General features: G+C 40.0%; 1 protein-coding gene across 19 annotated transcripts in view; it reads right to left on the reverse strand.

Moving 5' to 3' along the window:
- The window catches only part of MAST4 (microtubule associated serine/threonine kinase family member 4), a 576096-nt gene that overhangs the window by 39644 nt on the left and 520660 nt on the right, over window positions 1-15792 (reverse strand). For all 19 annotated transcript variants that reach the window (XM_070246179.1, XM_023625596.2, XM_070246178.1 and 16 more), the window contains 5 exons: window positions 15483-15584; window positions 13083-13215; window positions 9318-9385; window positions 6205-6290; window positions 337-545 (listed from right to left, as the gene is read on the reverse strand). In XM_070246179.1, coding sequence (XP_070102280.1) covers window positions 337-545; window positions 6205-6290; window positions 9318-9385; window positions 13083-13215; window positions 15483-15584 — 598 coding nt within the window. The remainder of the gene's footprint in view (window positions 1-336; window positions 546-6204; window positions 6291-9317; window positions 9386-13082; window positions 13216-15482; window positions 15585-15792) is intronic.

The raw sequence follows: 15792 nt of genomic DNA on the forward strand, positions 1-15792 counted from the left end.
TAATGAATGTTTTTATGATATGTGATAAAAATAAGTACGGAAAATCCCATCATCTATATTCTAACTCTAATGACCAACTGAGAGGAGGAAGGTGGGAGTAGAAGTTACTAACACAAGAAAACAACCTTTTACCAAATAGCACTAATTTTCCCTTTGCTATAGCAGAGCAGGCATTTTACAAGCAATTATCAGAAGATAATGACTGGGAATACAGACATCTCATCGCTTGGCCTCAGTGCCTCAGTGGATACAACCAAATACAGAGGCTTCAGTCACACAAACGAGTGAGGGTTTCTGGGAGCGGCGGTCACGTTCTCTGTGTCAGAGATGATTTACCTTCCACATATTCCATGACCATGCACAGGTGGCGCCTTGTTTCAAAGGAGCAATACATGCTGACGACAAAAGGGTTTTCTGCAAAAGTCAGGATATCCCGTTCCACAAAGGCCTGCTGGATCTGGTTTCGGAGGATGAGGTTCTGTTTATTAATCTTCTTCATGGCAAACCTCTGTCTGGATTCCTTATGCCGAACAAAGTAGACTGCCCTGAAAAGGAGCACAAGAGTTGGGGTTCACAGGAAGAGAGGATGCTTCCGGGTACAGTAAACCATGCGATCATCAACTTAAAACTTCACAAGGCAGCCGGAATTCAGCTCACACACGCTATGCTGGCAGCTACACACATCCCATTCTAGGCCAAAGTCTTCAGCTAGATTGATTTTCTTTTAAAAATTCTTTCAGTAAAGGTCACAGACCATACATAAGGCATCAAATTCATCTTCACTGCTGAAGGAAGGAAATGGACAGTCTCCAGAGTGAGCTATTTTCCAAGCTAGCTGATGTTTTCCATTTTTCCACAAATAAAAACAAAATCCAATATATAAGTCAGAACAGGAAAGAATAAACAAAGTACACACACATCATGAGCTAGATACGTTAGGTATTTTTTCTCAACTGACTAAAGCAATAATTTTCTATATGATACCCTTGGGATCTGCATAAAGGACCGTAGCCCCTTAGAGCAGTTGGCTTCCAACTGGAGAGTAACGTACTTCCCATGAAATTTCCAGATAAATGAGAAGCGTGTAATAGGTCATATGAGGCTGTCCTGCAACAAAGAGTGGCATGTTTCCTCCCTACAGACCTTGGCACACATTTTTTTTTTTTCGTCTCTGTTTAAACCTTACATTGTTTTTCGCTTTGCTGTTTTTTCTCTCTCCTTATTTGTCTGGTCTTCTAGTTCTTCCTTTACTGTACAGTAAAAAGCCCTCTTAACCACGCTCCACAGAACCAACTCGAGGAATAATCTGGTGCTCTTATTCCCACTGTACAACAAACTGACATGGGAGCTGGCCAGCTGGGTGCCCAAGGCTGTCTGCACAGGCTAGTCATCCTCCTTCAGGAAGCTCTGACTCTTGGGCTCCTCCCACCAGCTGGGTTTATTTCCACATCGTTTTCCTGGCTAGGCTTGATATCATGAGTAACTAAATTAAACAAATGTTTAAACTGATGAAACATGAGTATGAAAAGGGAAAGCATCGTTTATAAGAAAACTAAATGGAATGCTTTGGAAAGTATTGATAAATGTGAGTTACTAAATACAATCCCCATTGTTTTAGAATGGGTGAGATTTCCAAGACTTGAGAAAATAATAAAAATGTAAATTCCTACATTCAGATTACTTCAAATTCTTCTTCAACTTTAAAGAAGCTAAAATGGGAAAACAGAAACAATGTATTATAAGTATGGTTTATATTGGCTGTCTTAAAAAGGCCTTACATCAAAAGACTAGTAAATTTATGTATACTTAGGTTAAATTAAAATATTTAAAGTATATATCTTTTTTTATGATTTCCTACTTTAACCAACTTTTTAATTAACCAACTAATCATTCTTTATAAATCAAATTAAAGGTTTTTACAATAGTATTTTTCTTTTTCCAATTGCTGATTGGATAAAATCAAGGTCCAAAGAAAACTGAGCTTCTCATAACAAGGTGATGGCAGAAGGACAGACAGACATGAAGGGAGCACAGAAAATACAAGACAAACAATATGAACAAATATCAGGAAGAGGGATTTTTGAAATAGAGAATCTATTTTTTAAAATGAAATTCAGAATTCAAATGTTAAAAGGAAAATAAGTGTCTTTATATAATCACTCGCCTGTTTTTTTTTTTTTTTTTGGTGAGGAAGATTGGCCCTGAGCTAACATGCATTGCCAATCTTCCTCTTTTTTTCCTCCACAAAGCCCCAGTACATAGTTGTATATCCTAGTTGTACGTCATTCTCTGTAGCTCTTCTGTGCGGGATGCTGCCACAGCAAGACTTGATGAGCAGTGTGTAGGTCTGTGCCCAGGATCCGAACTGGTGAACTTTGGACTGCCAAAGTGGAGCATGCAAACTTAACCACTTGGCCACAGGGCCAGCCCCACTCCTGTTCTGGACAGTCAACAGAATACAGCTTACTTTCCACCTTTTTCAATATTGAATATTGAGTGAGTTTAGTGCTGAGGACCCTCAGACAGACGATATTATGAACTTTACTTTTACTATCAGAAGGTTGCTATTTTGATTTTCAATCAAGCGTCACCATTTCTTACGTAAATAACTGCTCAGCATTCTGTCTGAGAACAACAGGAAGTGGAGGAAGGAGAACAGATTTATACACAATTTTATGAAAAAACAAAAGAGAAAGATGCCTCAGGCCCAATTTGACCAGGACCCAGACCAGATTCCTTGGTGCACTGTGTAAAAAAAGGCTTCAACATTTATTCTCAGATTTTTAGTTCATAAAAGTTGAGTGGACATTCTGCTTTCCCCTGCCATGATATACTTAGTAATAATCAGTTAATCTTTAGAAAAATTTACCTAAACCAATTGGAATTAATCCCACAGGTAGATTGAGATATCACTGCCTCGGGATACACTTATCTTGATCAAGATGTAAAAGTCAACTAGACTTCTTAATTAGAATTGGCTGTAGCTGGATTTTTGTTTGTTTGTTTTCCTTTATGTTATTCATTTTTCACATTTTTGTACTGCTTTGGGAATATTATTCTTAATGCTGAAATTTGTTTATTTAGTAATAATTGTTGTCTCTCACATGCACCTCTCCTCCTTTCCTGTAAGTCAATGTTCCAAATCTACTTAAGTCACCAGAGAGAGAGAGAGATTGAAAAAGAGAGAGAGACAAACAGCAGCCAACAGACAGACATCTAACACTGTTAAGCAGAGCTGTAAACCTCCCAAGTTATAAAACTGGACTGAACTGATTCAGCCCCACATGTCTCTCCTTTCCAGTCCCAAGGCTTGTTTTCTTTGAAAAGGCTGCTTCTGTCTATCTTTTTCTACAGTGACCTCCCTGTGACATAGGAAAACGCAAGGGCGGGAGGTGATTCAGGGAGGGGGCAACCAGGGGCTCTGTTCTCTCTGAGCCACGCGCTACTACAGACATGCAGAAGTGAGGGGTGGGGGGCGGGGAGGAATGGGGCCAGAAGCTGACAGGATCTAGAGCAGAGCGAATCAGTCCTATCGGGAGTGTGAACAGCAAATGCGTATAAAATTATGCATGAATCTGAGGGCCCAGGACATGAATCTGTGCAAGCAAATCTGCATGTGGGAACGAGAGTGCGGCTGCACCAGGAAAGCCGAGAGGAAGGCCACACGAGAGAGGGTGCCGGAGGGGCCTGCATCAACTGGCACACATGGTCTGTCAGGTAAGCGACCCTGTCCTCTGAGGGTACAGCGAAAGAGAGAAACGTGGGGGAGAAACGCTGTGCCTTTCAAATTTAGTTTTTCACTTTTTAGAATTTTAAGTCAATTTTATTCTTTCCCTTTAAAAACACTTGAAGTTGTAATTTAAAAATCCGGATGTTAGTGCTCAACTGAAGAAGGACCTCTATACCCCAATTAAGATGGCTAAAAGACATCTTTTAAAACATGTTATAAAACAGAAGGCTACCTAGAGGGAGAAGGGGGCTCTGCTGGGAATCAGTGTCTGTGACCACGCTCTGAGTCTGTCTTTCCCCACATCTAAGTGGAAAGATATCAACTACCACATGGGGCTCTTGTGAGAAGAGAACGTAGATGGAGACACTAGCACAGTGCCTGGCACACAGGAAGTGCTAGCTTTCCACAGAGTGCTAAGTGGGCCTGAAGGGATGTGGAGCCTCCAGTCAGGGATCCAAAATGTGTTAAACAGAGAAGGAAATCAGATGCTTATCAAATGAGCAAATTGGCTTTATAACGTGAATTATCACTAAGCATGATGTTGAGAAAACCATGACGTGTTTTAGCACAACCGGGAGACACTCTTCCTAATGAGAGGGTTCGTTCCCAGCATCGTCACAGAATCAGTGTCACTCGGAGTTACTGACATGAGCAGTAGACGCTGTCACACAGATGCCTACAAAAGCCTCTAGCAGCCCCAGCTCATCTACCCATAGAGGGAGCCACTTGTTCAGCCAGTTGACATAAGCCTGTAATCAGCATCTTAACTGGGTGGGCCAATGGGTGTAGCTCCATTCAGATTTTAAGTAAAAAATAATTAATATGTAGAGGAAATCTGTCAGAAATGTAACAAGAGACTAAATCTGAGAAGAGCAAAAGAGAAAAAATAGTTTTGCCTGATAGGCAGAAGCTCCCGCAGGCAGCTCATGAGCCCATTAATGACTTGGCCTGCGTCCTGGGTGTTTACTGATTCACAGCTTGTTTAACTTCTTGTATATTCCCAACCGTTCCCCAAAGTGTGATACACCTCATCTACTAGACAGCGGTTTAATTGCACTACAAATGAGTTTACTCAACCAATTAGAACTCCAAATACTGCTAAGATATATGTCCAAGTTTTATAAGAGTGGTGCTTCACAGATAATCTTATTCCAGAATTCCACCACCAATAAAATCAGGCAGTGCTCAAACCCACAGATCTATTAAAGCAACATTTGGTCTTCTCCCTAATGAAGGAAGAGCTCCTCCGATGATCTCCAAAACTAAAAAGAACTGAAAATAAATAATAAACATATAAAACCTACAAACAATTACATGCTAAAACAATTCCTTAGGTAGAGAAGTTTCAATGAGGTCCTTGAATAAAGTCTTGTAAAAGTAAAACATCAGAAAGCACTATAAGCCACAGCAGGAAATATGCCATTTGATAGGATGCTGAAAACAAATCAGTGAAACACAGAAAGGACTCACAAATATTTAAATTCTTCACTATGTCAATGGTGTGGAAAATATTAGAGGCAAAAAAAAATCGTAAGGAGAAATATCCCTTATGGCACAACAAAAATCTCTTTTATCTCATCTGCTCACATGCGCGATAAATGGCAACAAACGTCTATGGGATTGTTTATCGCTCTCCATATACAGATGAATTGGGATTAATATTTAATTAAACTAGAGTTCATAGTCTGTCTAAAATGGATCAGGACATAGTTTGTGTATTAATTACCCTTCCAAACTATTTATTAGTAACTCAGAAGGATCTTGTCACTATTGACCCTATGGCCTGAGAAGGAAATCATGTCTATAAAAATGGATCAAAGAAGTAGTGCCACTCATGTGATCAGATTATAGTACAAAGTTCAATTGAAAAAAAATTCTGCTGTAATATGAAGGATAAAAGAACTGTATTGCTCTAAATTTTCAACCAGCCTCTTATTTAAGTACTTCTCTCAAAGGCTGACTGTTGGTCAGAGGGGAATTAGACAGGCTAATTCTCAAGTAGTAATGCTACATATAAATTTGTATATATTCAGAGTATATATTATATATATCCAGATGTGTGTGTATGTATCTATGCATATGCATCCACACATATATACGTATAAATGCATGTCATATATATCTCTCTCATATCAACTTATGGACCCAAAAGGGCAGAATAAAGGTGGTAGAAACAGGCATATATAAAAATTTTCCTTTACTTTATAAATTTTTACCTTACTTTATAAGTTTTCCTTTACTTTATAAAGTTTTCCTCTCCAACCCTCTAAAATCCCCCCCAGGTCACTTGATATGTTTTCTGACGGAGCATCCAATGAAAAATGATTTTGGCTGCACATTAAACCCATCAACGAAGGCGCAGTCATCTGAAAACTCAAGTCCCTAACAACATCTATTTGGCATAAGATAAATGTGAAGAAGGTTGTCACTCAGGTGTGTTAAAATACAGCAGAGAATTTTCTTGAATGACTCACCCATAGGCTCCATTACTAATCAATTTAATCGTTTCAAAATCACTTTCGCGAGGTTTCCGTCGAAGTTTCAGGGAAGTATTAGAGCTCTTGGAAACAAAACACGAAAGTTAAAAAATAGTTGAGAATCTAAGAAAATGATTTTAACGGCAAAATAAATAATACTTGAACTACATGCTGTGCTGTTTAATATGGCAAAGGGCAGTATTCTAGCCAACAGAACCCAGGGGACAGCTGTCAAGACCAGTTTTCCAGAGCAGGGCTGATCAACTACTCACGACAGTGTCTCATTTGCATGTAAGTGAGCCCCTACTCCCAGGAGATAAAGGCACCAAGCTTCTGAAAATTCCTAATTTTAATTTACTTCTGTAAACTATTCAGGTTAGCCTCATCTAGTCTTTTAAAGTTTCGAGATTTAAGTCCAAAATGCCAGACTTCCTTCTTGTTTCAGTTGGCCAGAAAAGAATGAGCTAAAGTGGCTATTTGTGGGCTGGTGGATGATGGGGCTTCTCTGGCCCTCAGCAGAGCATGTCTATTTCATCCTGCGGCCATCTTTCTTGTTTGGAAAAGGCAGTCTGCAATGAATGAGACACCCACCGAAGGCCTGCTCTTCAGTACTTCCATAACATAAATCTTACCATAGTTTATATATCAATTTCCAAAATGATAGCTCTTTAAAACGTTTAGCTCAAAGGACAAGAATAAATAAAATGTTTTCTTAAAAGCAAATTCTCTGGTGGCCAGCCCAGTGACATAGCAGTTAAGTTCATGTGCTCCACTTCAGCAGCCTGGGGTTCACGGGTTCGGATCCCAGGCATGGACCTAGCACTGCTTGTCAAGCCATGCTGAGGCGGCATCCCACATAAAATAGAGGAAAATTGGCACAGATGTTAGCTCAGGGCCAATCTTCCTCACAAACAGAACAAAAAACAAAATTTTGGAATCCCATGTATCTTAGCACTGAGTGGGTATTAACAGCCCCTTTGCTACCTCAGCAGAGCTCAGAATTCCCTTCCTATAATTTTGGAAGAAACCCTATGACCCAGAGGTATGTGCCATCCTCTCCTATTCAGTGCTGTCATCACTGACCTTGTCATCAATTCATCTTTGGAAGATTTGGGTACCCAGCTTCCCACTTTCCTTTCTGCATGTATCTCTCACCATCCTAGGTGACTTCAGTGTCTACACAGATAATTCACCAAACACCTTGGCCTCTGGGCTACTTGACTTGCTCAGCTCTAACCAACTATCTCTTGCCTCTACTTCCCTTTGGCCATTGGCCACAGGACCTGGATGTAGTCATTACCTGCCAATGTTCCGTATCAGAAAACGTAGTAATTCAAGACTGGGCCCATTTACTTGTTCAGCCGCTCCCAGTGCTCTTCCACAGCTTGGGCGGAAAGGCCCTGCCCTCTTACTCTTCCTGACCCGAGTGTCCTCATTTATACCCACGGATGACTCCCAAGTCCTTTAGACCTCCACCCAAAACTCCCCCTCTGAACGCCAGAAGATACCATGCCTTATATACATGCCAGTTTGATGGCTCTTGAATGTCTCAAAGGAACTTCAGTCTCAACACATTCAAAATCACACCAGTTTTTGATAATGGAATTAACAAAAACAGCTATCGTTTATTTAGCATTCACTATGTGGTGCTGTCCTCACCATTTTTCACAGACTATCTGGTTTAATCTTTTTTTGTTAAAGATTGGCACCTGAGCTAACAACTGTTACCAATCTTTTTTCTTTAAAGATCAGCACCTGAGCTAACAACTGTTGCCAATCTTTTTTCTTTAAAGATCAGCACCTGAGCTAACAACTGTTGCCAATCTTTTTTTTTTTTCTGCTTTATCTCCCCAAATCCCCCCAGTACATAGTTAGTTGCACGTCCTCATTTAATCTTTTATTTCTGTTTTACAGGTGACATCCCACAGAGAGATCCCACAGCTGGTAAGAGAGCCAGCAGAGCCAGGTTTCAAATCGAGGCACTCTGACTCCAGAGCCTGGTTCTTAGCCCCAGGCTACACAGCTGCCCCTCCTTCCTGACCACCCCACCTGCTCCGTCCTGGTTCCTCTGCTGGTGTTCACAACCAGGGAGAGAGACACCAGCATCCAGGACTTTTCACCTGTGCCACTGCAGCAGCCTCTTTGCTGGCTTCCCCATGGTCACCCGTGCACGCTCCCCTCATCTGATCTACTTTCTACACTGCAATCAACGTGGTGTTTTTCAAGTCAGAACTCTGACTGAATCATCTCCCGGCCCACTACCCCTTCACCCCACATAAAAACATACTTCCTCCAAAGCTCAACAGCTTTTCTACTGTTCTTTAAAGAAAAAAATTGACAAAGATGAACAAGGAAGACCTTTGTGTCCAGTTTTCATTCAAGATCTCCAGTCTCTATGGTCTCCCTTGCTCTCAGCCCTCAGAGGCACTCTGCTCCCAGTGTCACAGTCTTTGCCCATGACATTCCCTTGGCCTGGAATATTCCCTCTGCCCCTTCTCATTTCAGTAACTTCTCACATCTCTGCTCAAGCGTCAGTTCCTCTGGAGATCTTCTTGGACTGGCAAGACTATGGTAAATCTCTTTATGTTGTGTTCTAATAGCACATGGCCTTTTTTCTTTGTAGATCTTTTTTTTTTTTTTTTTTTGGTGAGGAAGATTGGCCCTGAGCTAACATCTGTTGCCAAACTTTCTCTCTTTTTTTTTCTCCCCAAAGGCCCAGTACACAGTTGTAAGTCATTCCAGTTCCTCTATGTGGGACACCGCCACAGCATGGCTTGATGAGCAGTCTGTAGGTCTGCACCCAGGATCTGAATGGGCAAACCCTGGGTGGCGGAAGCGGAGTGCATTGAACTTAACCACTATGCCACTGAGCCAGCCCCCTCTTAGCAGATCTTATTTAAACTTACCATTTTTATTTTTTGTGCGTGATTTCTTTTTATTAATTTGTTTCCCTTTGAAGGGAGGGGCTTTTAAAAGTGTATGCTTAGTGCCTTGCACACAGAAGCATAATAAATATTTATTGAACAAATAAAGTAATTAACACAGCCAAAATCTCCAGATGCTAATCAACAGAAAAACCAACATCATATTTCAGCAAGAAAGATACTTACACTCACTGATTCATCTGTTTCTGGTGTTTCTGCTGTCCCACTATCATAGTTTCCCAACTGAGCCATTTCTAGGTTATTAAAAAAAAGAAAATTCGAAGATTAAGAAACATAGGACAATTGCAATTATACAAGAGTATTATGCTAAAACAAAGGAAAAATAATTTCTCCGATATTGAAAAAAGAAAAATTTACTCTATGTTCTAACGTACCCATGGGAAAATCTTAAATCCAACATTGCAAGAACCAGCAACTGCCATTTGTAAATTGCTCATTGCACGTCCTCCCCTGGAACCCCTTCTCCTGAACACCCAAACACAGATATTTCAGAACTGGGCCTCTGCTCCAGCTAGCAGGATTTACTGGCTGATGCAGTCACCACAGCTTGGAAAAGGTTTGGGGGGTCAAGGACTGTGCTTATAATCACATATCCAAAAGAGGCAAGCCTTCCCAGGCTCTCACAGGCATCCGAGATGCACTGGCTACAGCCCAGAGATGATTCTGAAGCTGTGGTGAGCATCGCTTCCTTCATTCCTTCATATCCACTGAGATATCCCGCCTAGGACGCTAAGAACTCGCAGTTTGTCACAGAGGAAGTAAAACTAGTGGTTAAGAGGGGTTTGGAGATGAAAAGACTTGGGTTACCCCCACTATCAGCACTTACTAGTGACCTTTTAACCTCAGGCTCTTCCTCTGTAAGATGGGAACAATATTATTTATCTCTTACAGCTTTTTATGAGTACAATGTACGATAACGCATGTAAAGCTCTTAGCATGTTGACTAACAAAAATTAAGCGCTCATTGAATATTGATTGTTATTTACTATTACTGATTATATCATGGAAACTAGTTAAAGAGACACAGGTGTCTAATGGCTCGGCCCACGCTGGAATGCATCCTTGAGTTTATATCAGGAAATGAGAAAACTGAACTCATTTTACTGTTCATTTTGATTTTTATACTTAAAGAAAATATTTTATTAAAGAAAAGAACATGAAAGAATTTTCTCCAAAATTTGATAGGGGTTATCTCTGAGGGGTAGGATCACAGGTATTTGTACTTTCTAATTTTTCAAAACTGAACCTGTATAATAAAAAGTTATAGTTTTTAGTTACATATTTTTATATGCACGTAAAATTATTTCCAAGGCTCTTATTTCATATATTCATGTTCTTATAAGTACGCTCATCCTTTTTTGGGAGAGCTTACACATAAAAGATACAAAGGAAAACACTGGAGTGCTCCCTTTAGATAAAAATTAACAAACTCCAGATTCTAAAATAACTGGAAACTGACACTAACTTTGCCAGTTTACCTGTAGGGGAAGTTCAAAAACAAACACGAGCTCGGTACAAACTCTGTGCTTTCTTGGTGTCATTCAAATGATGTCAACATCCTACGTGACTGGCACGTCAGATTTATGGACTAGGAGGTGAACTGAAATGTATTCAGTTGGAGGGGCTCTTAAGGAAAGGGACAATTTTAGTATTGTTTAAATAAAATGGCAACTGCAGCTAACATTTAGTAAGCATTACTCCATCTTGGGTAGTTATGCAAACAACTCCAGGAATAGGAACTATTATTACCCCATTTTTACGGGAAGAACCCTGAGGCACAAATAGATTCCTCAACAGCGTGGTCAAGGTCATACAGCCCCCAGCCTCGGAGCCAGGGTGCAGTCCTGGGTGGTCCCCCTCCAGACCCTCACTCCTAACCTTCACGGGTCAGGCTTTAGGTATGTCAGTGTCGAGGCTGACAAGAAGGGGAAACAAAGGTAGATCAGAGTTTGTAATAATCACATTTTAAGTGACAACAAATAGACTAAAAACTATCCTTGGATCTGAATCAAGAAAATTAAGTGTCAAGAGTTAAAAACGTGGGGCTGGCCCCGTGTCCGAGTGGTTAAGTTCTTGCGCTCCGCTGCAGGAGGCCCAGTGTTTCGTTGGTTCGAATCCTGGGCGCAGACATGGCACTGCTCATCAAACCACGCTGAGGCAGCATCCCCCATGCCACAACTTGAAGGACCCACAACGAAGAATATACAACTATGTACTGGGGGGCTTTGGGGAGAAAAACGAAAAAAATAAAATCTTTAAAAAAAAAAAAGATAAAAACGCAACTCCCACTGATAAGTTTGTGTTACTAAACTTGAAACTTGTCAAAGCTCACTATTAATTATTTTTTAAAGACTCTATAAAGGTGCATAATCGGGCCTCAGCTTATTCACCTGCCGAAGTTCAGCCTACAGTGCTGCTTGCCGCCGGGTAAGAGCTCACTCGGTCTGCAAGTCAAGGGCTGACACGACCTTAACAACACGAGCGTGAAGAGTCACTCTAACACACTTTGACAGCCTCCCCCACTCCAATTATTTTCATAAAAAAACAAATTAAAAGATGGTTCTGTTTTAAATAGACTTTCTGCTAAATAACTATTATCTGGGAAATACATATTGTTTGTAAGCAGTGGGTAGTAATGGAATGGAACCAAGAGTCAGCTTTTGAAGCAGGAAGCTAAGGCATCATTTTGCAATGCCTGAAGAGATTTTTAAAACTCATCTAAATACCATTAAACATCTGCCCTTTTTATTTCATTGATTTAAACCATTTCTGAAGACTCCTGATTCAAAAAGGTAAAGATGGTAATTTAAAAGCCATGGGGAAAAATCTCTCCCCAGGGAACTTTTCAGAAAAGCAGCCACCAGTCTCTGATAAGTGATGAATCTGTTGTGGTATTGCTTTCAGTACAGTATAAATTTATCTGGCATTATCTCCCAGTAATGCATGCATCATTTCACTGGAAGCAAAGATCCCATGGCCCTAAGAGCGAAGAAAGCAGGGGAAATAGGAGCGCAGGGCCGAGAGCAGCAGGTTTCCCAGCTTTAGACGGAGAATAGCTGCGCCAACAGTTACCCTCATTACAATTTAGCAAGATAAACACGGTTTGCAAATATTCAATTTAATGAACCAGGAAGACAATTTTGAATGAAGGAGTCTATGATTGCTTTTGAGTCTTTTAAGGCAGTATATAACCTCAATGTTTCAAATGACAATCCCAAACAATAATGAACAGGAAAAGGTCGGGGGAAGGGCAGTGGTTTCCTAATATTAGATTTTTAAAAAATCACTAACAGGGTGCTTCCTCTTCTTTGTATTTAACAGCATTAGACCTATTTTTTTTCATCTGCATCAACCATAAATCCTTTTATAAGCTTTAAAAAAATTCCCCTCCAGGACTGGCTCTCCTGTGTTATTCTTATTTTTCATACTTTTTTGGGACAATTAAGCAAAAACATATCTACCAACATTGCACCTGATTTAAAGTAATCTATCATCAGTTACATCACTCCCAAATTACTTTAAATTTAAATGTCACTTTTAAATCAATCATAATTAATTTCTTTAGCAACATTTTCAAAATTAAAAGTACCCTCGAGAAGAACCCAACTGAGCTTTCCGAGAGAAGAAATACTCAGAGAAGATTGAAATCTAAACCCTTCTGGGACACTAGCATTGTCAGGCTGACAGGTCTCTAGGATTTCAAGGCCTATCCTCACATGCAGGGTAAACACAAAATGGGTCATGTTCACTTGCTCCTCAGGACTCAACTTATACCACTTTCCTTCAAATCACAACTGGCCCCCAAATTTGGACTTCTCAATAGATAGAGCCAAAACATGAGGAAAAAATGAAGACTTGCCACATAGTTCTTCAATGAGGCCCTGGTGTGTAAGCAAGCAAGAAGAAGGTCAGCCCAACCAAGGTACTCACCTTCCAAGGGATCTTTATTGAGCCCCAGCTGGCTAATGATGTACCTGGGAATGTCGGTCTTAATACCCTGTCCTTCTTTTGCATGGCCTTCTGCTGCTTCCAATAGGTAGTAAAATTCTTCAGGATCAAATTCCTGCAGAAGACAAACACAGATGGATACTTCTTTGAGCCAAAATTCTTTGAGGTTTTATTACATAAATTCCACTCATAATAAAATTGCTGGCTATACATGGTTGTGGGTTATTTATGCAGAAAGGAGGCAAATGGCTTTCTTCACTTAAAAAGTATATAATTCTCACTTCCTATTCAAAGCCTATTTATATTCTAAAGCAATACATTTATGCACTTGGTAACCCAAAGACAAGGACAATTTCCAATTTCCTTGTAAGGCAACGTGAAGGTACTATGCTCCACTTGAGCTGCCCACCTTACTGAAAATGAGCAGGTCTGAATATATTAATTGTGCCTTTTGAGCAAAATTTTAAAAATCTGTGAATCTCATCCAGAAGATTCAGTTTCTATCTCTGCACAAACAGCCACAAGAGGAGTAATGTTAGGATTACATTTTCTCACACGTTTTGCAGGAGACTTCCTTAGTACAGAGGTGCCCATAAAGATTAGACAGAAAAATCTCAAAATTACCACTTTTATCAGTAAACTCTAAAATTAAGTTATTCATACTCACATAATGTGAAGATGAAGAAAAAATGTGACATTAGTGCCTCCAATTACCTCTGTCTCCTGTAAAAATTTGCTAATACATTTTTCCTAAGTATTTTGCTTTCTTTGACTGTCGCTTCTAATATGTAACAAAAATCTTTACGATCACATTACTCTAGAAAGATGCCGTGGATTTGAGTGTTGTAAACAATTATGCCTGTAGATTTAAAGCACAGGTGCTATTTGCAGTTATATTTCCTAGCTTTTCTTTTCCCCCTCAGGATTTTTCCCATTTTGATTAGTGCTCCAAATATGCAACTTGGGAATCTCAGCGTTTCACTGGAGAATTACTCAGGAGTTTCTAAAGGCCATATAAAAAGGCACGCTGCAAATGGGGTAAAGCTTTAAAGAACTTTAAACCTTGCCGAAAGCAGCAACACTTGCCCATCTGCTTCTAAGTTCACTGGTTTCTGTCTTTGAGAGGTTATACTTTTACTTTTTCTCCTCTGATTAGGAGTGATTACTGCAAGAAAGTCATTTCCTCTTTCAAGGCAAGATCTTCTCTTAGCGTATCTGCTGCTGTCTAGAGAAATAAGTTCTAATGCTAAATGGTATTTTCTCCCAAATCAAAATGCAGGAAGGACAAGGCTGTGGTGCATAATTCAAAAGGTGCAATGGGAAAAGCAATGAAAAGTGAGTCTTCCTTCTGCCTGCATTCGCCAGTCACACAGTTTTCCTCCCCAAAGGCATCCAGAGTGTCAGAGACACACAATGCCAAATGCTGCCTTTGATCCTGTGATCCTGAGGGTCCTGGCCTTTGAGGGAAAGCCCCACCCCTCCCCGCCCCTACCTTCCTCCTCAGGATTTTCCTCCTCCACGTCTCGCTATGTGTTGGTATATATTGATGGGGCTGTGAACATTTCAGTGTTATAAAAAGCTATGAGTGTTAATTAAAATAAGAGCAAAAACCAAAGCAATACCACCATATACGTAAGGGTATGGGTGTATGTAAAATCCTGCAAAGCTGTATTGTACACAGTATAAATACTTTAATGGCTAGTGAAACTTAAAAGTGAGTTTCGATACTATGCTAAGTCCCTTAAGAGTATTCTTATGTTGAAAGCTTCAGATTTGTTCACAGTGTTGAGTAGAAGTCTCAATCAAAATTCCATAAAATAAAGAAAAACTTCAAAACAAGAGTCTGATCACTGATTAAAGAAAATATAATTGATAAAATAAACTTATCCTTGAAAGTCTCATCCCTTCAGGTCTGGATGAGGCCTACTGTATTCTCCCAAAGGGGCTGCTAACTAGCACTCATGTCCAACACGCCACATTTTACATATAAATAATAATTCTAACCACAGGTCACCATTTCTCACATCTCTGATTTCCCTCTCTACACCTTGGGAACTCCAGAGGCGTGCAGCACAGCAGGTGTTCTAATTAGCTGTAACACAGTAAGGATGCTGAGATAGGGCCACGCACATTATTTCATGATCATTTTTCAAGTTTGACCAGAATGTGATATAACTATCACTAATACAGCTCAAGTCCTAGAATTCTTAAAACCAGAAAAGAAAACTCATGCATGGATGCCATCCTGAACATTCATGAGCTGTAGTTCCTCTTTCCATTTAGCTCTGGGGTTTGAAGCCAAATGAAACTGGAACCTTCTGGTGGCCACTATTTTCCCACAGTTAACAATAAATAACAGAGTCACATGTAGATGCAACTTACCAGGCACTCTAATAACCGAGCAGGGCGGGCAATAACAATTAGGATCTTTCGAACTAGCTGTTTAATAAATGCTAATTCTCCACTTTCTGAACGATCATGAGCCTATGAGAGAGCAGTGAAAAGAATGATGATACAGTGTTGCTCCATTAAACGGAAAAGAAAATCAGCAAAGCATGCTAATTAAATAACTGCAAATATTCAAAATTAAGCGATTTAGAAAATACTTTTAAGAACCGATAAGCAGACCTTATCTCTACATAAAAGGACACTATTAAACTTCTGTAACTACAAAATGGCTCTATTGGCTAAA

This window comes from Equus caballus, chromosome 21 (genome assembly GCF_041296265.1).
Source record: "Equus caballus isolate H_3958 breed thoroughbred chromosome 21, TB-T2T, whole genome shotgun sequence".
NCBI classification, from domain to species: domain Eukaryota; kingdom Metazoa; phylum Chordata; class Mammalia; order Perissodactyla; family Equidae; genus Equus; species Equus caballus.